At 42.4% G+C, this 21,482-nt stretch overlaps 1 protein-coding gene across 1 annotated transcript in view; it reads right to left on the bottom strand.

Annotated features, from left to right (window-relative positions):
* SERINC4 (serine incorporator 4) overlaps window positions 1–21,482 on the bottom strand; it is a 133,132-nt gene that overhangs the window by 96,658 nt on the left and 14,992 nt on the right. The window contains exon 5 of the mRNA XM_082254919.1: window positions 16,123–16,202. Coding sequence (XP_082111045.1) covers window positions 16,123–16,202 — 80 coding nt within the window. The remainder of the gene's footprint in view (window positions 1–16,122; window positions 16,203–21,482) is intronic.

Genomic DNA, 21,482 nt, shown 5'->3' with positions numbered 1-21,482 from the left:
ATATATAGGAGGTCTGTGGCTTCAGTTACTTGCTTGGTCCTCCTGTGTTCACATGCTTCTAAGACTGCTGCTGCTTCTGGTCCCTGATCCTGGCTTCGTCTGACTACCCTGCTGGTTCCTGATCCTGGCTTCGTCTGACTACCCTGCTGGTTCCTGATCCTGGCTTCGTCTGACTACCCTGCTGGTTCCTGATCCTGGCTTCGTCTGACTACCCTGCTGGTTCCTGATCCCGGCTTTGTCTGACTACCCTCCTGGTTCCTGACCTGTGGCTTCGCAAGGACTCTGCCTCGGTTTCGCCATCCGTTTGGACTTTTGCTTTACAGCTTGATTTTCAATAAAGCCTTCTTATTTTCACTTATCTGTTGTTGTACGTCTGGTTCATGGTTCCGTGACAAGAGCACACTAAGTTCCATCCCAATTCCACATTTTATCCTTCACAATCTAGAGGTCTTAAAGACATACTATCAGGTAGTATATAGAGTTTAATAAATATGTTTGACAACATGTTCAGTTCTCAACCCAATTTATCCCATTTAGAACGCCAAGCTTTACGTTCTTTTGAAAACCACCCCGATATTATCACCAAACAAGCTGATAAGCGGGGTAGCCTAGTCATACCAGACTAGCTTGTATTAGCTTAATGATTAAGGATTAGCTTAATGAATCCCATAGGCTCCTTTCAGACATCAACACCTATATGATATTGTCCAAGAATCCCCTGCCTTAGTTCCAACAAGATTTAAGGGATATAGTTAATGAGGCCAGTAGGGACCGGGTACTAAACAAGAGTGAGTGACTCTTCCTTTTAACTTCCACCTGTAGTACCCCCTATTTGTATCAGGTAGCAAAAGTGCACAAGTCCCTCCTCAACCCTCCCGGCAGACTCATTGTGGCAGGCACCAATAGTTTTACCAGTGGATTGTTTTTGGTTTCTACTGAAACAATCTTCCTCCTACATCCAAGACTCTAGACACGTTATTGAGGTGCTCCAGGATTATGGGTGGGAAAGTCATTACATGTGGGTGTTCCTTGAAGTCTGCTCACTCATTAGCTCCATTCCACACGAGGTGGGCCTTAGGACACACAATCATTTTTGTGCAAGGACAGATAAATTCCCACTGGTCTCAATTTTTGATGGAGGGCACAAAGTTCTGTTTAGAACACAACTACTGTATTTCTCTTTTCAGGATAAATTCTATTTGCAAACCAGGGGCACGGTGATGGGCACCAGTTTTGCCCCTTGTTATGCACACATTTCTATGGGGCTATGGGAGGAACATTTAATATGGAATAATAATCCATATAAAAGTCATTATATATTACGGAAGGTACATTGACGATGTACTCCTAATATGGAACGGCGACATAGAGATGTTTTCCAGCCTTCATTGCACACTGTAACAGTAATGACTTAAGCCTTAGCTTTAACCGTGTTATTGATCTAGACCATTTGGTTTTTCTGGACCTGGAATGGTCACACAAAACTGGTTCTATTATCACCAGGAACCATTTCCATCCAGTTGGTGGCAACTCTTCTTTACATTATGCCAGTTGTCACCACCCTGCATGAAAAATAATACACCCAAGGGTCAATTCCTTAGGCTCAAACAGAATTTCTCTAAGACTCAGGATTATGTTCTACAAAGTAAAATACTGTTTGTTAGGTTTAAAGAGAAGGGGTACCCAGATGATCTTCCTAATGAGGCTTTTGAATCTTGCCTGGTAGACCGTTCTAATATTAAGATCATTAGAGCCCCCCTGAACATAATGCGAGATTCATTACAGAGTTTAATAGTAACTTCAGGGCCATCACCAATGTCATTAGGAAACGTTGACATATCCTTCGTTCTGACCCTACATTAGGTCTCTACCTCCTGTCTGTACCCCAAGTTGTGGTAAGCAAGGGCCTGTACGTTAAATAATCTTACTGAACTGTGCATCTCTAAAAATACTGAGACCAAAAAATCCACAGACATTAGATATTATTTTAATAAACGTGTTGGCATTTTTCAGTGCAGAAAACAAGTTTGTCTGACCTGCCAACCCATCCCACATGGCCAGTCTTCTAAGGACAGTTCTGGTAATGTCTATTCTATCAGAGAGTTTATTACTTGCTCCAGCCAGTACGTTATATATGTCCTAAAATGCCCCTGTAGGTTTAATAAGGATGGTAAAGATAAACACAGCATCCCTCGCCATTTTGACGAATTTCATGGGAGGAATTATAAAGATTTGACTGGTTTGGCGCTTGAGTATGTACCCAAGGGGTCTCCCACAGACAGTGAATGATGTATGCTGCTGTGCAGGAGAGAGACCCTGTGGATTTATAAGCTCAATACGCTTTCTCTCCATGGGTTGAATGAGGAGCTGGACATCCACACCGTGATATAATTATGATTGATTGGTTCCCATTTCTTTTTTTTACTAGTTGTTGAGTTGGCTCCCCATCTGTTGGAGCATTTTTTTATCTTGTTTCTTTCCCCTCCCTTGTTTTATGTCTTTGTCATTTGTTTTTTGTAATATGTCATTTTTTTATACTCATATATGTTTCCATATACATATTTTTAATCACGTCATAATCTTTTTTTATTACATTTATGGGAAGTAATGCAATTGAGCCCATTATAGTGACTTAAGGTATATTATAGTTAGAAGAGATACCAAGGGTTAATTATGCAAGCTCCGGGAGGTGGAGCGAAACGTGTTGGGGGCGTGACCTGCTCATAGTCCAGGATGAGGTTGCCACTCCACTCATTTCTGTAGGACCCCACAGATGTGCGGCAATCAGGGGTTACCCTTCTTCCCTCGAGCTACTGCAGGAGCCAGGACAGGCTCCATCCCCTGCCAGCACTCTGAGCAGCAGTTGTGGATGCACTGGTTTGCATACCCCCTTCTACCGGATCTCAGCGGCACACTAACCATTTACAGGTCACAGTTAATTTTGCAAGAAGTGGGACAAATGGTTGGCTCATCTCCCTGGTTCTCATATATAAACTCCCTCTTTTTGCCAGCTTGTATCATGTGACCTGAGAAAGGGGTTGATCCCATAAAAACATGTAGTCCTGGATCAAGTCTCTGGCACCTTCTTATTTTGAATGTTACTGTTTTACACAGCTTTGTCCTTTTTTTCTGACTCTCTAGCCCTCCGGTGCCCTCACAGAGTGTTCTTCCTGCGGAGCACTTCCACCAGCACCTGACATCCCTTCTGGGCCTGTGCGGCCCGCAAGAGTGTCACTTTTTGGTCCTCCGGCTGTCGCTGGCTCCGTCCATCTACCCGGCTATCATTAGGCCCTCCACTCACCCCACAGGAGATTCAGGGATTGAACCAACCATCCATCCAACCTGGCATTGAAGTGCAATCTACCACTTATGTGAGTTTATTGTGCTCCATCTGCACATTCTTCTCTCTATCTACCTGCCTGGGCACCTTGTGTTACCATGCTTACAGTTTTCTGTCCGTGAAGATTTTTTATCAATTAATTGTTTACTTGCTTTTGACTCAATGGATTTGCCCTTGTTTCTACATTTTCTGGAATAGCGCCCCCTTGTTTACATTTTTTAGTCCCTTCTCATTGGTCTTATGAGTTGGGATCAGCGGCCAGTGTGTTCCTCCCCCGCCCCTTTCCTTAGATGACCACTCTGGAAGTCTCAATGCACCTGGCCTCTAGTTTGTTACTCTGTACCTCACTGCCCGTTTGTTGCCGACTTCTGCCTGTTCTTGACTCTGATTCTGCTTACGTCCTGGTGTCTGTCCATTTGGCTGTCAGTTAACCTGGTGTGGAATCTGACTGCACCATCAAGTAGGTGGGTCCACAGTTCATCACCAGCTGTACCTGTACTCATCAGAGACCAGTTCTCCCAAGTTCCTGCTCACAGTGTCCACACCTTGGCACTTATGCCTCCCCTTTACCCCTGCAGTCCTTATCTAAACATCCAGGGGTGCTTGAAAAGGAAATTAGCAAGAGACCACCCTCATCATCTCAGGCTGTACATACAGGTTCAAGTTAATAGCTTTGCATCTCACATTAAAGTACATTGAAGAAGGAACCCACCAAGCCCTCTGCCACTTTTCTGTCTTCCCCTCCATTGGCAAAAGTCTATGCATTGCTTTCACAGACTGCAACAAATTTTCCAAACAGGGGGGAGGATTCTGTCAATAATCCACCTCTCCCCCATTTTTGAGAATGTGTTGCATTCTGTGAAAACAATGCATGGACTTTTGCCAATGGAGGAGAAGACAGAAATGGGGCAGATGCCCTTTAGGACCTTCTTCAATGTACTTCAATGTTAGACTTAAAGCTATTACCCTGCAGCACCAGAAGTTCAGCTGAGTCTGCAGGCTAAGGGATATATTCCCTTACAACTTATTGCAGCTGTAGCAAAAAAATATATTTTTTTTTAATAAACTTTGGCTAAATTGGGGTAATTCAATGGGCCTCTCTTTGGGTCCCCTTAATGCCCTTAACACCAAAGAAACACCAGGTGATTTTGCCCAACACTGTAAATGATGGCTTATTTTCTTCTATATAGACATTCTGTAATGATCAGCCTTAGGCCTTCCACATTTGCCAGTAAATTACACATTTAACCACTTCAGCTCCGGAAGGTTTACCACCCTTCATGACCAGGCCATATTTTGCAATACGACACTGTGTTACTTTAACTGACAATTGCGTAGCTGTGCGACACTGTAATAAAATTAAATGTATGTACTTTTTTCCCCCACGAATAGAGCTTTCTTTTGGTGGTATTTGATCACCTCTGCGGTTTTTATTTTTTGCAAAAAAAAAATTTAATTTAAACAAAAAATTACTGCTAATTTTGAAAAAAAAAAAAAAAAAACGATATTTCTTACATTCTTTTATGAAACATATCCAATATAAAAAAAAAGGAAAGAATCTAATTTCTTCATCAATTTAGGCCAATATGTATTCTACTACATATTTTTGGTAAAAAAAAATCCCAATAAGCATATATTGATTGGTTAGCGCAAAAGTTATAGCGTCTACAAACGATGGGATATATTCACAGAATTTTTATTTTTTTTACATTTTTTTTACTAGTAATGGCAGCGATCAGGGACTTATAGCGGGACTGCGACATTGCGGCAGAGAAATTGGACACTAAGTGACACTTTATGGGAATCATTGACTTTATTACAGTGATCAGTACTAAAAATATGCACTTTCACTGTACTAATGACACTGGTAGGGAAAGGTTTAACATCAGGGGTGATCAAAGGGCTAAATGTGTTCCTAGGGAGTGCTTGCTAACTGTCTAGGGGGGTGTGCTGTGGGAAGGCAGAGATCCGTGTTCCTGCTTTGTAGGAACACAGGATCACAGCCTTTCCTTGTCACAGAACAGCGATCTGCCTTGTTTACATAGGCAGACCGCAGTTCTGCCTGTGTCCCGAACGATTGCTGGGTGTCAGTGGACAGTGAGCCTGCTGCACCAGCTGATTGGCTCCTGCGGTGTCTAATCACAGGGGGAGCCGGTCGCCAGCGAATCACATACCTGTAAGTGACTCTGCGCACAGGAGCCGCCGCCCTGCAGTAAATGTATGTGGGGCAATCGGCAACAGGTCAATTACAGTTACAGTTCTTACTTCCCAACACATTTGGCTTTACAGTTCACAGAGAACAATAAGTTGCAAATTGAATGTAGGAACACTTAGGCCTCATGCATTGTAGTAGTAATGTCACTGGTCCCCTCAAAAGTGTCAAAAGTGTCAGTTAGGGGTCAGATCTGTCTGCCGCAATGTCGCAGTCCAGCTAAAAATCACAGATCGCCGCCATTACTAGTAAAATAAATAAAAATGACATTAATCTATCCCCTAGTTTTTAGACGCGATAACTTTTGTGCAAACCAATCAATATACGCTTATTGGGATTTTTTTACCAAAAATATGTGGCAGAATACATATTGGCCTAAACTGATGGAAAAAATTAGATTTTTAAATTTCTTTTTACTAGTTGTGTTTTAGAGCAGAAAGTAGAAAATATATATTTTTTTCTTCAGAATTGTCGCTCTTTTTTTGCTTATAGCGCAAAAAATAAAAATACATCAAATACCACCAAAAGAAAGCGCTATTTATGGGGAAAAAAGGACATCAATTTTATTTGGGTACATCGTCGCACAAAAGTGTCAGTTAGGGGTCCGATCTGTCTGCTGCAATGTCGCAGTGCAGCTAAAAATCGCTGATTATCGCTGCCATTACTAGTAAAAAAAAGATTTAAAAAATTTAAATTACATAAATCTATCCCCTAGATTGTAGACGCAATAACTTTTGCGCAAACCAATCCATATACACTTATTGGGATTTTTTTTTACCAAAAATATGTGGCAGAATACATATTGGCCTAAATTGATGAAAAAAATTAGATTTCTAAAAAAATTTTTACTGGCTGTGTTTTATAGCAGAAAGTAGAAAATATATATATATATTTTTTTTTTTTTGTTTATAGCGCAAAAAATAAAAACCGCAGTGATCAAATACCACCAAAAGAAAGCGTTATTTATGGGGAAAAAAGGACATCGATTTTATTTGGGTACATCGTCGCACAAAAGTGTCATTTAGGGGTCCGATCTGTCTGCTGCAATGTCGCAGTGCAGCTAAATATCGCTGATCGCTGCCATTACTAGTAAAAAAAAGATTAAAAAAATTTAAATGACATTAATCTATCCCCTAGATTGTAGATGCGATAACATTTGCGCAAACCAATCAATATACACTTATTGGGATTTTTTTACCAAAAATATGTGGCAGAATACATATTGGCTTAAATTGATGAAAAAAAATTTGATTTTTACATTTTTTTTTACTGGCTGTGTTTTATAGCAGAAAGTAGAAAACATATATATATTTTTTTCAGAATTGTCGCTCTTTTTTTGTTTATAGCGCAAAAAATAAAAACCGCAGGGGTGATCAAATACCACCAAAAGAAAGCGCTATTTATAGGGAAAAAAGGACATCAATTTTATTTGGGTACATCGTCACACGACTACGCAATTGTCAGTTAAAGTAACGCAGTGCCGTATCGCAAAAAAAAATGGCCTGGTCATTAACCTTCTTAGCGGTAATCCCGAGCGTGGCTCGGGGTTAAATTTCAGAGCCAAAAGCGGTAACCCCGAGCCACACTCGGGGTACCGCCAGAAGCATCGCTGGATCCTGTAAGCAGGGTTACTTACCTTGTCACCGGGATCCAGCGATGTGTCTCGGCGGTGTCTCGCGGCGGATCTTCCTCCCGATCTTCTCCGTGCCCCGGCTTCTGTCTCCTGCGATGTGACGTTCGCAGGGGGGTGGAACCGGCGGCAAATTCAAATGTAAAAACACACCAAACACACTGATACCATTCAAAATAAAAAAAATCATATTAGTTTGCCCCCCAGTGCCCTTTCCTGCAGTTTTACTGTACTTTTTATGTATATATATATATAATGTATACAGTTGGTTTGGGCTGCTCATTCACAAGAATTACATGCAAAATAATGGTACCGCTTTCAGCACCTAAAATCCCAAAGAATCATACCGCCAGGGAGGTTAAGGGAGTAAAACCTTCCTGTCCAGAAATGGTTAAAGTAGCACAGTGCTAAATAGCAAAAAGCGGCCTGGTCACGAAGGGGGGAAATCCTTCCAGAGCTGAGGTCGTTAGGTATCAGGTAGTGTTGGTCTTTCTGGAAACTGGGTGACATAGATGCACGGCTATATTAAATGTTTATGAATAAAATAAAGAATTAATATAGATAATTTTAAAATGATATAAAATAAATGTTTATAAGCCGATAAACATATTAACACTGACTACAAGCTATTATATTTTCCCTAAAATCACTTGAAGGAGGGGAAGTTGGAACAACTAAAAAAGTGTCAACACAAGCAGGAACCCATCCATAGTAAGTTTCAGAAGAACTGAGTAATGTATGGGAATACTTTATTTCTCTGTATAAATCTTCCATTGTAGTTAAAGATGATTGTATTCTAGTGGAGCTGTTAATCCTCTGCAATGCCTTTAATGTATTGAAGCAGCACTGTAGTTCTCATAACTTATTCATGTCCTCAAGACTTAACTCCTAAATACTTTTCTAGAGATTAAGCATCGGGAGTCCAGTGCCCCCCAGTGACACAATTATGTAGCTGATTACAGTACCTAGAAAGAGCTTAGCTCAGTCACCGCAGCTGAAAATTAGAACATAATAGTAATTGAGCATAAACACATTAAACTGCTCTGAACTTTTTTTGTCTCCAAAAAAGCTCTGAACCAAATTAAAATGCGGTTTAGATTCCGGTCACGGCTCACAATATAAAAATGTTATACATTAAACTGCAATTCAAAATTCATTTGATATAATTTATAACCAGCTGACAGCTTTAGAATAAAGTACAAGATCTAGTGTTCGGAATATATCATGGTCCCATTGCTAAAGCGCTCATTTTCTTTCCAGTTCATCAGTCCAAGTTCATTTTTGTCTCACCCACAACTTCTGGAGATTGACAGCCAATTCCTTTAAACAGCTACTAATCTTAAAGTAAAGACCAATCGATGTGATGAAGCATCTTGGAGCATCCGAAAAATCAATATAAAAGTTCCAATACCATGGAAGATTTAAAGACGGATTTTATTGTATGCAGTACATTAGCTGGCAAATTACTGTTAACGGAACATTTATAATAGGGTAAGTCCGCTCAAACTGATGAATGGTGGTGAGATAAATCACCCACTGGCATCCTATATCTCTTGGGGACTCGGTGAGAACTTTCCCTTATAGTTCAAGGCTCGTCAGCTCACCTCCACAAAGTTAAAACCAAATTTGGTCAGTGACTAAAAATTAGGGATCGACCGATATCGTTTTTTTGTTGCTGATACCGATACAGATATTTTGGCCATCGCATATTGGTATCGACCGATATGGGCTGATATTTTGTACATTTAAAGTTTTGAAAAATAAAGACAATTTTTGACACAAATCTGGTACTGAACATGTTAATTTTTGTTTAATGTTTAATGGCTGGCTGGCACCCTGTGGTGGGTGGCTGACTGTCTGGCACCCTGTGGTGGGTGGGTGGGTGACTGGCTGGCACCCTGTGGTGGGTGGGTGGCTGGCTGGCACCCTGTGGTGGGTGGGTGGCTGGCACAGGGGCTGTGGGTGGCTGGCTGCTACAGGGCCTGTGGGTGGCTGGCTGGCTGGTACAGTACCTGTGGCTGGCTGGCACAGGGCCTGTGGGTGGCTGGCTGGTACAGGGCCTGTGGGTGGCTGGCTGGTACAGGGCCTGTGGGTGGCTGGGTGGCTGGCTGGCTCGCTGGTACAGTGCCTGTAGCTGGCTGGTACAGGGCCTGTTGGTTTGGGTGGCACCAGGCTGCTGTGGGTGGCTGTATGGCTGTGATACACTTCCGCAAGACTAGTCTTGACTCCAGATGAGGCTGTCCAAGGTGAGGGAGGCGGCCTAAGAAGGCAGAATGACATCACGAAAATATCGGCAATATCGGCCAGTTCCAGGGCCGATACCGATATATCGGGGAAAGTGCATATCGGCCCTCGATATATATATCGGCCTTGCCGATAATCGGTCGTTCCCTACTAAAAGTATGCAGAATGATAACAGACTTAGTTTTTTAGGCTTGGGTATATTTTAGCCCAAATGGATAATATATGTCTCCATTATATTACTGGAAACATAACAAAAGTCCAAAAGAAGAGGTCCATGCTACTCATAGCGTCAGAATTTAGCTGTTTTTTTGCTAAAGCAAATTAGAAATTGGGGGGGAGAATGACTTTGGTTGATATATGTGACTAAAGGAGTTCATGAGATGTTTTAGAGGCTGGTGGACAATCCTATCCATTGGTATCTCCAAAGGTGGGACAGGTCACCTTTACAGAACTGATTGATGGTTGGTGTGGGGGCTCCTGAGAGTCGAGCCTGGCTTGTAAGTTTTTCACGAGAGTGTTACAGCACTGAAAAATTGTCTTAGATGAACATGAAGTGATCTTATTCCACGTGAGATTGATTTACTATAGGCAAATAGGTTGTTTTCTTTGTAAGAGAATTTTGACTTAGCTTAGTGACTGGGGTGATGTTCTGCTGACTTCCATCATCCAAACATGTGCAGGCAAAAATACAGTTTTTTTCTTTAATTTTCCTTGCTCATGTATGGGTATTCTTTGCAAAGTGAATTTCACCACAATTACAAGGCTAAGGGAAAATTCCCTTGCAAAATTAACAATCTATTGCCTTTAGTAAATCAACCCGATTAACTCTATGGGAGAAAAGACTAGCCCCTGGAAGCGAAAAGACAGGGTGGGCTTCCCCACACAAAATATCAGAGACTGGCTGTAAAGCTAAAGCCTGCCAAAGATGGAGCAATTTTCTTTCTAACCTGTGGTTGCAGGAAAGAAAATGACTCAAATCCGCCATCAACACCCCAATCCCCATCAATCCCTCCCATGGACCCATTGTGTTCTGCTGACGAGGGGGGGGGGGGAGCACTCCCCTCCGAGAGAACACAGTGATTACTACTAGCAGCTATAATAGCCACTGGCAATAATCACATGTAAAATCCCACAGGCTGGTTGTACCCAAGTTGATTGATCTATCAACTTTGGTACATTCAACCTGCCCATACATGGTTCGAACTGTCAATGGCCAGCTTAAGCACTGCTCACACTGGAACCTGGAACACATCAGTAAGGGGCAAGTAAGGTTAACTTCCCCTGTGAAGACAGAGAATCACTCAAGGTCCCCGAAATGTGACAGAAGAGAAGCAATTATTTGAGAAGTCATCTCATTTAGACTGCATATAGTGTATAGTTCCAGCTGTGAGAAGTAAAGTACAACTGAGTGGATTTGGGAACGTTGTACCTTTCTAAATCGTGCTGTTTGCCTTCTAGGTATGGCCTTGTTTGGTTAACTCACAGCCCTTGCAAGTTGATGCCATATTGGGTGTTTTGTAGATGACTAGATCATCTGGATGTCAAGTCTGTAAACCGTTGCTGACCGTTACCAGCTGTTCTGGTAGGCCATTTGTGGACTTACAGAACTTAGGTAAAGTAGCTGAGAGCAATGCATGCTCTCTGTCTAGTCTGTCCAGCACCAGATGTTAAAAAGTACAACCTCCTATACATTACATTACCACCAAAACCTTGTATATGGATTTGGGTGAATTACTTCTGGAATATTACATTTACATAGTTAGTCGGGTTGAAAAATGAAACACATCAATCTAGTTCAGGCCCCGTTCACACTGGGGCGACGCTACTTCCCGGGGCGACCTCCGAGGTCGCGGCGCGCTGCTCGCACCGTGACCTCGGAGCGGCCGGCACGGACTTCATTTCATTGAAGTCTATGCAGGTGGCTCTGGGTCGCCCCAAAGAAGCTCCGAACCCTTTTTCTAAGTTGGAGCGACTTGTATCGCTCCTATTAGAACGGGTCCATAGCTTCTCAATGCAAGGCGACCTACGGCAACCTGTCAGGCAACCAGGTCACCTGACAGGTCGCCCCAGTGTGAACGGGGGCTTAATCAATAAGAAAAAAATAAATAAATAAATAACTGGAGAACTCTATATACAGAATCCTATACTCACAGGTGATCCAGAGGAAGGCATAAAAAAATCAGCTTTCTAATTCACACCCACGTCCATTGTTAGTGAATACAAATATGGAAAACATTCTCCAAAATTATTCTGTGGTGGCAACTAAGCTGAAATTTCAAAACTCAGAGGTAATCTGCTTTTCATATATACACTATTAAATGGTTGCAAATATGGGCAGTCACTTGTGTGAGTTCCTTTACAAATATTTATTAATATATCTTGAAGGATATTTGTATTGCTTCTAATACTTGAAGTGAATGAAATATAGTAACATGAATTCTTCATTTAGAACTTGAATTTAGCTTGAGCAATTCGTTGTTTCAGGCTGTTGGTTATTTGAACAGCCGTAGACATCTTTTAGCACGGAATAAAGCCAGATCTGAACCTGCAACTTCTGCTGTATCTGGCAGAATCTCTGCTAGCTGAGGCCCCTGAGATGCAGGACAGCTCCCTAGACACTTAATTGGACAATCTTAGCTTGAACCTTGTTTCTGGTGAACCTTGAACTCTTTGCTCCTCCAATGAGCTTCCTTTTTAAGCCATGTCTCTGCACATCCTGTTTGCCACATTATGGTGCTCTCTGCAGCCAAAATCGTACTCTTGTTATTCCTGCTGACGCCTGTATCTTCACTACCTCTAATTACTGACCTTAGGCTCAATCTTTGACTACACAACCACTTGTTACCGACCTTTGGCTTTCTTACTGATTACACTTCTCTTTGATCCCTACCTGCTATATCTGCTGTTGGACCTCAGCTTGCTCACCTCTTGGTGGGGTGATCCTGAGGGCCGTGACCAGGTGCTAACATGACGCAAAACCTATTTCCACCTTTAGGAGCTCTAGTGAACACAGGTAAGTGCTTACACCCCGCACCTTGGGTGAGCCCACATCATCCACCAGGGTGACCTGCTTGTATACTTATCCTGCTGGTCAGTGGAAGATCTTCTGCTATAGCTACGGGTCTACTAGCCTGACCCTGACTGCAATCGTTTTGTAGCTTGAAGCTCAAAGATCCATAATGCTCAGAAACCAGAATCCCGTGCTTCTATATATTGTGCCTGTTCTCATATGAGCACTTATATTCCTAGAGCTACTTTTGAAGCAGAATTGGCATTTTTGGCCCTATACATTTCAATGGAAGCGCTTGAAAGTTGGCTACAAAATTAGAGTTTTCTAGTCTGGACAACCATCTTTTGCTAGAAGTACATTGGCTAAAACAAAAAACCCTTAAACCCAAATACACCTGAGAAAAAAAAAAAAAACAGGAAAAAATGACAAAATCGCCTGTAAATGCTCAAGCTTATGTGTGAATGAAGCTTTAGATTGAATTTGTCTTGAACTAAAAACAAGCATGTCTGTTTATGTTATTTGGTGAAAGGTGAAAGCAACTTTTTGTAAAGGATATTTTTTTTTATAAATTATATTACCCAACATCTCTCCTTCTAGCTAATGTTTTGTTCTTGGAATTTACAGCAAGCAATCTTTGTAAGCAATGTTTGTTCTTTTATCATCAATTTATATTAAAATCACCCTAAGTAGAGCCCGCTAGGCACAGCTTTAAATGACAAACTGTACATTGCTCACATATAAAATGTTTATTCTTAAAAATTACCAATATAAATATGCTGCAATCGGGAAAAGAGGTAGTCTATTTCATTTTCATGGATGCTCCTGCCAGACTCATCTACCTTACCAACCACTCAGTGTCTGCCACCCCTCTCTGCCAATCCCTCCACTAGAGATGTGCACGACGAAAAACATTATTTTATTTTGTTTTGGATTCATTCATTACCGTATATACTTGAGTATAAGCCGAGTTTTTCAGCGTGTTTTTTCACGCTGAAAAAGCCCCCCTCGGCTTATACTCGAGTCACAGTCTCACTTACCTTTTCCCCGGTCAGTGCGCATGCATCGCCGCCGCCGCTCAGGAAAGCCCGCACATGTTCGGCTATTCCCGGGCATACGGCGCATGCGCGGTGATGTGTTAGCGCCGAGCGGTGCCTTTTTTAAATGCAAGGCGGAAAGGTAAGCGAGACTCTTCCACAGCCCCTGCATCTCCTCAGGAGATGTAGTGCTGCGGGCATGGTACAGGAGATTCTCCTGTACCATGCCCGCAGCACTGCATCTCCTGTGCCATGCCTGTACCATCTGTGCCATGCCTGTGGCCTGTGTACTATCTCCTGTGCCATGCCTGTGTACCATATGTGCCATGTCTGTGTACCATCTCCTGTGCCATGCTTGTGTACCATCTCCCCTGCCATGCCTGAACCATCTCCTGTGGCATGCCTGTACCATCTCCTATGCCATGCCTGAACCATCTCCTGTGCCATGCCTGAACCATCTCCTGGGCCATGCCAGTACCATCTCCTGTGCCATGCCTGAACTATCTCCTGTGCCATGCCTGTACCATCTCCTATGCCATGCCTTAACCATCTCCTGTGCCATGCCTGAACCATCTCCTGGGCCATGCCTGAACTATCTCCTGTGCCATGCCTGTACCATCTCCTATGCCATGCCTTAACCATCTCCTGTGCCATGCCTGAACCATCTCCTGGGCCATGCCTGAACTATCTCCTGTGCCATGCCTGTATCATCTCCTGTGCCATGCCCACAGCCCTGCATCTTCTGTACCATGCCCACAGCCCTGCATCTCCTGTACCCAGGTCCGCAGCCCCTGCACCATGCCCGCAGCCCCTGTTTTGGGTCTCGTGGTGGTCCAGTGGGGTCCAATAGCTCCTGCATTTCCCACCCTAGGCTTATACTCGAGTCAAAAAGTTTTCCCAGTTTTTTTAGGTAAAATTAGGTGCCTCGGCTTATATTCGGTTCGGCTTATACTCGAGTATATACGGTAAGTAAATCATTTTGTTTCACCTGATTCGTTATGTTAGAATGATTTGTTTTCGGAATTTGTTTAGTTTCTTCGGATTTGTTTCGTATATTAATTTTTCCTAATTGATTCGTATTTTCGGAAGTCATTTCAGAAGATTCGTATTCATTTTTTGTTTCCAATGAGACTTTGCATGACTTCGATGCCACTTGCTTGCAACTTCAATGTTTTGGGACTTTGGCCACCCATAACAATACAGAGTGTGACACCTATTATTGAATTTACAAAGCCCTCTCAAGTCACAAAAGAATGAAACAAAAGAATAGGAATTAATTGTTTGTTTTGTTATAATTTATTTCGGATTTGTTGAAATTCGTTACTATTGTGATTCAGAGATTCAGGTGTATCCGCAACAAAACTAATCGTACATGTTTACCCTCCACTGGCTTCCAATTGTACAGAAAATGTAATTCAAAATACTAACAGCGATATAGAACTCCGTCCCGAGCTACACCACCAATCTTGTGTCCAAATATTACCTAAACTGTCCTCTCCACTCCACCCAAGACCTCCTGCTTTCAAGCTCTCTTGTTTTCTCCTCTCATGCTCATCTCCAGGACTTATCCAGAGCCTCTCTCATCCTCTGGAACTCTCTACCTCAATCTGTCTGGCTATCTCCTACCCTGGCTGCCTTTAGGCGATCCCTGAAAACTCATCTCTTCAGGAAGGCCTATCCCGCCTCCACCCAACAACTGAACTTTCAACTCTTCCATCAGCTCATCCCCCACAGTTAGAACCCTTTGACTATTAGCCCCACCCTATTAGATTGTAAGCTCTTATGAGCAGGACCCTTTTAATTATTTTGTATTTTATTGTATTGTAACTGTACAGTCTCCCTTTATATTGTACAGTGCTGTGACGCTATATAAATCCTGTATACAAGCAGTACCAGAGTTATACATCCAACTTACATACGACTCCTACTTACAAATGGAGCAAGACAACAGGAAGTGAGAAGAAATCTCCCCCTAGGAAGGGAAATTCCCTCCTGTAAGAATTATGGATAAAAGATTTATCACTAATTCTTTTTTCCACAACAACCCACAATTTTCAAACTCCAATTGTCATAGGGACAGAAAGTGAAGCAAAATCTTCTGAACAGGGGCACATACATCAAAACAAATGTTACAGAGGTGTTAGAAGCGCTAATCTATGCTATCCAAAAACGTAAAAATTATTTTTTTGTCTGGAGTTAGGCTTAAAAAAAATGTTAGAACAACACAGGGGGGTGCCACTAAGTGCAGTATTAAAAGACAACTTTAAATTGTCTTTTAATACTGCACTCAGTGGCGCCCCCTGTCTTTCAGAAATTCATTCCTGTCTCTGGGGGGAGCTGTCCGCTTAGTGTTATGCCTTTTATTATGAACTTTATGGAGTATTTTGAACTCTATTAGCCCCCCATTATATAGGGCTCATTGGGGAATGGGCTGCTAATCTACACATGGGACTATGCTGCATGTTTTGTTTCTACTTGAAAAATTTACCTTTTCAAACTTACATACAAATTCAACTTATGAACAAATCTACAGAACCTATCTTCTTTGTAACCCGGGAACTGCCTGTAATAATAATAATTTAGGTATATTAATACTTATATTGTCAAACACTCATCAGGAATAATGTATAACGTTCTGTGTTTTTTCCTTACCTCGTATAAAGGATTCAGCAGGGATGAAGAATGCTGCGACACACATTCCAACCAACATCATGAACTTCAGGAACCAAAAACTAGGAAATAGGAAAGAGATTGCAATTAAGATACAGCAATTAATATTATAATTATAATTATATATACTGTATACTGTATTACCAGAAGTATTGGAACGCCTGCCTTTACACACACACAATCTTTAATGACATCCCAGTCTTAGTCTCTAGGGTTCAATATTGAGTTGGCCCATGGACATGGATAAGCGAGTTTGGGGTGGAGGAACTTGACTGGTCTGCACAGAGTCCTGACCTCAACCCAATAGAACACCTTTGGGATGAATTAGAGCGCAGACTGCGAGCCAGGCCTTCTCGTCCAACATCAGTGCCTGACCTCACAAATGTGCTTCTGGAAGAATGGTCAAACATTCCCATAGACACTCCTAAACCTTGTGGACAGCCTTCCCAGAAGAGTTGAAGCTTTTACAGCTGCAAAGGGTGGGCCAACTCAATATTGAACCCTACAGACTAAGACTGGGATGTCATTAAAGTTCATGAGTGTGTAAAGGCAGGCGGCCCAATACTTCTGGTAATATAGTGTATATATATATATATTCCATTACACTATTAGTAAGTAATAAGATCAGAAAAAGAGTGTACAATTGTGTACTGTAGCTTGTGTGCATTACACAAAGTGTATGGCTGATTACCCCCAAGCTAAGGTACCGTACATGGTCCCCTACCATTAACATTAGAGCCCTCAGTCTATCATTTCACATTAGAGCCCTCAGTCCTCCACCCCATCCTTTTTACACCAGAGCCCTCAGCCCCCCCCCCCCCCCCCGCACATCAGAATTCCCAGTCTGTCCCTTTTTCACATCAGAGTCCTCAGCCCCCCCACCCTCACTCTTTTACATCACATTACATTACAGAGTCCTCAGTCCTCCCATCCTTTCACATTGGAGCCATCAGCCCCCCCCCCCCCCTTTTACATCAGAATCCTTAGTCCCTTTTTTCACATCAGAGTCCTCAGCCCCCTCCCCACCTTTCTTTCACATCAGAGCCCTCAGTCCCAACCCCCCCTCCCCTCTGCCCCTGCACATCAGAATCCTCAGTCCCTCCTTTCACATCAGAGTACTCAGCCCCCCACACTCATTCCTTAACATCGGAGCCCTCAGCCCTCCCTCTTCACATCAGAGTCCCCAGCTCCCCCCTCCCCCATTCTTTTTCATCAGAGTCCTCAGCTCCCCCCACCCCCATCCTTTCACAACAGAGCCTTCAGCCCCCCCCATTGCATCAGGGTCTGAAGTCCCTTCATTCACGTTAGAGTCATTGGTCTTCCCCCCATCCTTTTACATCAGAGTCCTCAGTCCTCCCATCCTTTCACATTGGAGCCATCAGCCCCCCCCCCCTTTTACATCAGAATCCTTAGTCCCTTCTTTCACATCAGAGTCCTCAGTCCTTTACCACATCCTTTCACATCAGAGCCCATAGTCCCTCCTTTCACATCAGAGTCCTCAGACCTTCACCACATCCTTTCACATCAGAGTCCTCAGTCCTTCACCACATCCTTTCACATCAGAGTCCTCAGTCCTTTGCTACATCCTTTCACATCAGAGTCCTCAGTCCTTCACCACATCCTTTCACATCAGAGTCCTCAGTCCTTTACTACATCCTTTCACATCAGAGTCCTCAGTCCTTCACCACATCCTTTCACATCAGAGCCCATAGTCCCTCCTTTCACATCAGAGTCCTAAGTCCTCCCCCCATCCTTTCACATTAGAGTACTCAATCCCTCCTTTAACATCAGAGTCCTCAGTACTCCACCCCAACCTTTCACATCAGAGTTCTGTATATAGCGGAGAGGGATTAGAAGCCCTGTCAGATTTTCTTTTGGTGTCTTTGCCCCCGTTAGGGAGAGTCACCCTCTCTGTGTGTCCTGTTTATCATTATCACCGAGAATGAGCATAAAAGAAAATCAAACATTTTAGGCTGTCACCAGACATTCCACTTTATTTACTATTATTTTAAAGTGAAATTTTACAGAGAAGTTCACATAAACAGTCATCCAATTGGTAGACATTTAGAGACATGCTCTGTCTACCATATTCATAAAACATTCTACTTGCAAACAGCAGGACTTGATGAAAAGTGAGGTATTGTGGAAGACATTTTCAGGTTTCTTTTCCATGCAGAATAAAACTCGCAAAACAATATTTCACCAGGACATGATCTGGTTTGACAGAACAAAGCTGATTTACCATCACTTTATCTCAGTTGTCAATCCCTAAAGAATTACTGCACTGCTGGCAGAGGTAAGACTTCTCTCTGCGGAATCTTCTGTTTGGTGATTATAAAGAAAAAAAACATTCTAAGCTTTTTATTAGTTTTTTTTATGAACTTATTATTAATAACTTAAAAGTCTCCTAATATATTGTTCACAGAAGTGACAACGGGATCCAGAATTTCTTATGTCCCACTGGACTAACAGTCACTTCTCCTAAACACTTGACCAGGCGGCTCCGAATTTTTCAGTACGAAGTCTCCATCACATATTTTTCGAATAAAAAAATTAGTTTTATAAATGAGTGAATAAAAATTTTAATTAATAAATATGTTTTACTTGAATCTTTTTTTTGTATTTAGCATGATTCAGAACAAAAAAGAAGGCATTTTAGCAACACATGTATCTCCATCACACCCCCCCCTTACATCACAGTCCACATTAGTCCAATCTAACATCATGGTCCCCATCAGAGTCCCCTTATATGAGGGTCGCCATCAGAGTTATCTTATATGAGGGTCCCCATCAGAGTCCCTCTTACATCAGGGTCCCCATCAGAGTCCCCATTACATCAGGGTCCCCATCAGAGTCCCCTCCTACATCAAAATTCCCCCTTACATCATGGTCCTGTTCAAAGCCCCGCTTACATCTTGGTCATCATAAGATTCCCCCCTTACATTAGGGTTTCCCATCAGAGCCCTCCCCCTTATATCAGGATCACCCATCAGTGCCCCCATTACATCAGAGTCCCCCAATTACATAAGGATTCCCATCACAGTCCCCTGTTACATTACAGACAACATCAGAGTTTCCCCTTACATTAGGGTCCTAATCAGAGTACCTATTAGAATCCCCCCTTACATCTCAGTCATCATAAGAGCCCCCCCTTACATCAGGGTCCCCAGCAGAGTCCCCTCTTACATGGGGGTCCCCCATCAGTGTTACATCAGAGTCCCCCTATTACATCAGGGTCCCATCAGAATCCCCCTTACATCAGGGTCCTCATTAGAGTCCCCCCTTACATCACAGTTGAATATATGTCACCAGCATATTCTCCAACCAGGTCAAAAACTTTATTCAGCAGCCAACATTTTGGAGCCACGCAAGGCCCCTTCTTCAGGCAAGTAACAAAGTACAGTGCAGAAAGTAAGGTAATTAACAAATCATCCACCAATCATTGAAGCAAGAACAGACCCTCCATCAAAACTCACCCAATGAAAGCATGTAAAAGATAAATTTGTGTTAAAGCCCCCAGGCTGTATGGTGTTCAGTGTATATATCCAGTATGTCTCCCTGCGAAGGAGGAGACAGTTACAGTCATTGCATCTTGCAACTCAATCAACATGTTCAATTACCATATCTCCTAATTCATGTACCTGATGTTTCTTTGTGAAAAAAGTGTACAGCCACTGGTTTAGTGAGGTCGACAGGGTCATCCTTTGCAGCTTTAGCTAAAGCTGTTCTAATATCACTCCTGTGGCTTTAGAACCTTACTTTGAAGGGACTTGTTGTCTTACCCATATGCACCAGTGATTATATTCATTTTAAAGTGTTACTAAACCCAGGAGCCTGCGCTCACTATATCTTGTCTCCCACGGTACACAGAACATGGAAATGCAATTATTTTAGTAAATATTAACTGCTAAAAATCTTTTCTCATCAGCAGTATATAACAGTCTTGTGACTTCTATCAGTGTCTGGTTAAAGCTTGTAGGAGACGTTTTCATTCTCCTCTGACTGTCCTATGAGGCTGCAGGATCCTGACCCTCTGTCTGGACAGTGCTGATTGGCCCTGCGCGGACTTCATGCACCCTCCCAAGAAAAAAAAACCCTCTGGCAATACACACCAAACTGAGCATGTGCAGAGTGACTTCAAATGCTCTGTCTTATCAGGAGATGGATTGTAGACAGTGAAGGAGAAGGGGAGGAGAAGACAGGATCAAACAGCCTTTTTACACAATGCAGAGGATTAATCCCTTAGGTTTCACAGTGAATATAACAAGCATACTTTACTGCATATACACACTGATTTTACTGTTGTGGGTTTAGTAACATGTTAATATGTACACATAGTAAGCAGTGTTGTAATTCACATAATCATATGTGCAATAGTGCTTTCTGCTGTGCGGATGTGCAAAATTTTCAACACATATCAATGAGCTGCAAATATTACAATTGTATCATCTGTAGCAGCCCTGTTTTTGTGACAACCTGGCAACAGTTTTGGTATACTTGGGTCTAGGTTCAGCCTGGACCAGCAGATCCTGTAAAGCCTTACCATGTTTATGAACCAATAGTGGTGGATTCTTAAGACTGATCGCCAGTGTCTCATCTGCTTTGAGGACATTAAGGTTAGATATGATTGCTTGTTTAATGCGGTCAGATTTGCAGTTGAACCTATGTGTGAACAGTGGCCGGTCACAAGTTCCTGACAATGGTCCTACGAGGATTTATGGTGGCTCTTTTCAGAGCTTGATCAAGTACAGAGGTGGTATAACCCTGCCCCAGAAATATAGCATACATGACTTCAAGCTGTCGCTTCCTCTCATCATTACTGGAACAAATACATAGGACTCTGCTAAACTATGAGAAATGCAAACTGTTCCAGAGGTGCCTAGGATGTGTACTCCTGTAATGGAGAAGAGTGTTCTTGTCAGTAAGCTTTGTGAAGACAGCTGTCTTGAGTAAGCCCTGTTCATTTATGATTCTCACATCAAGGTAAGTAATGCTACATGTAGAAATCTCTGGGTCCAATGTTTTGCCAGGAAAGATCCCATTCCAATATCTCACAAAAGCAAAAAATCAGGTTCATTTCCATCCCAAATGGGAAATATATCATCAATGTACCTTAACCAACATATAACATGGTCAGTGAAAAGGGTGGTTGGATAAATATTGCATTTCTCTATAAACACTACAAACAGATTTGTGAACAAGAGGGCTGCAGGACTGCCCATGGCAGTGTCACAAATGTGGGTATACTTCATCCCCTTGAACATAAGAATTTGTTTTCCAGCAAAAAATGTAAACATTCAAACAAACACTCAGGGGGGACCTTACATTAGGTCCCCATCAGA

The sequence above is a fragment of the Pelophylax lessonae genome (assembly GCF_965119305.1).
Source record: "Pelophylax lessonae genome assembly, chromosome: 4".
Lineage (NCBI taxonomy): Eukaryota > Metazoa > Chordata > Amphibia > Anura > Ranidae > Pelophylax > Pelophylax lessonae.
Note: the sequence above shows the minus strand (reverse complement) of the source record. Positions and strands in the feature narration are given on the sequence as shown.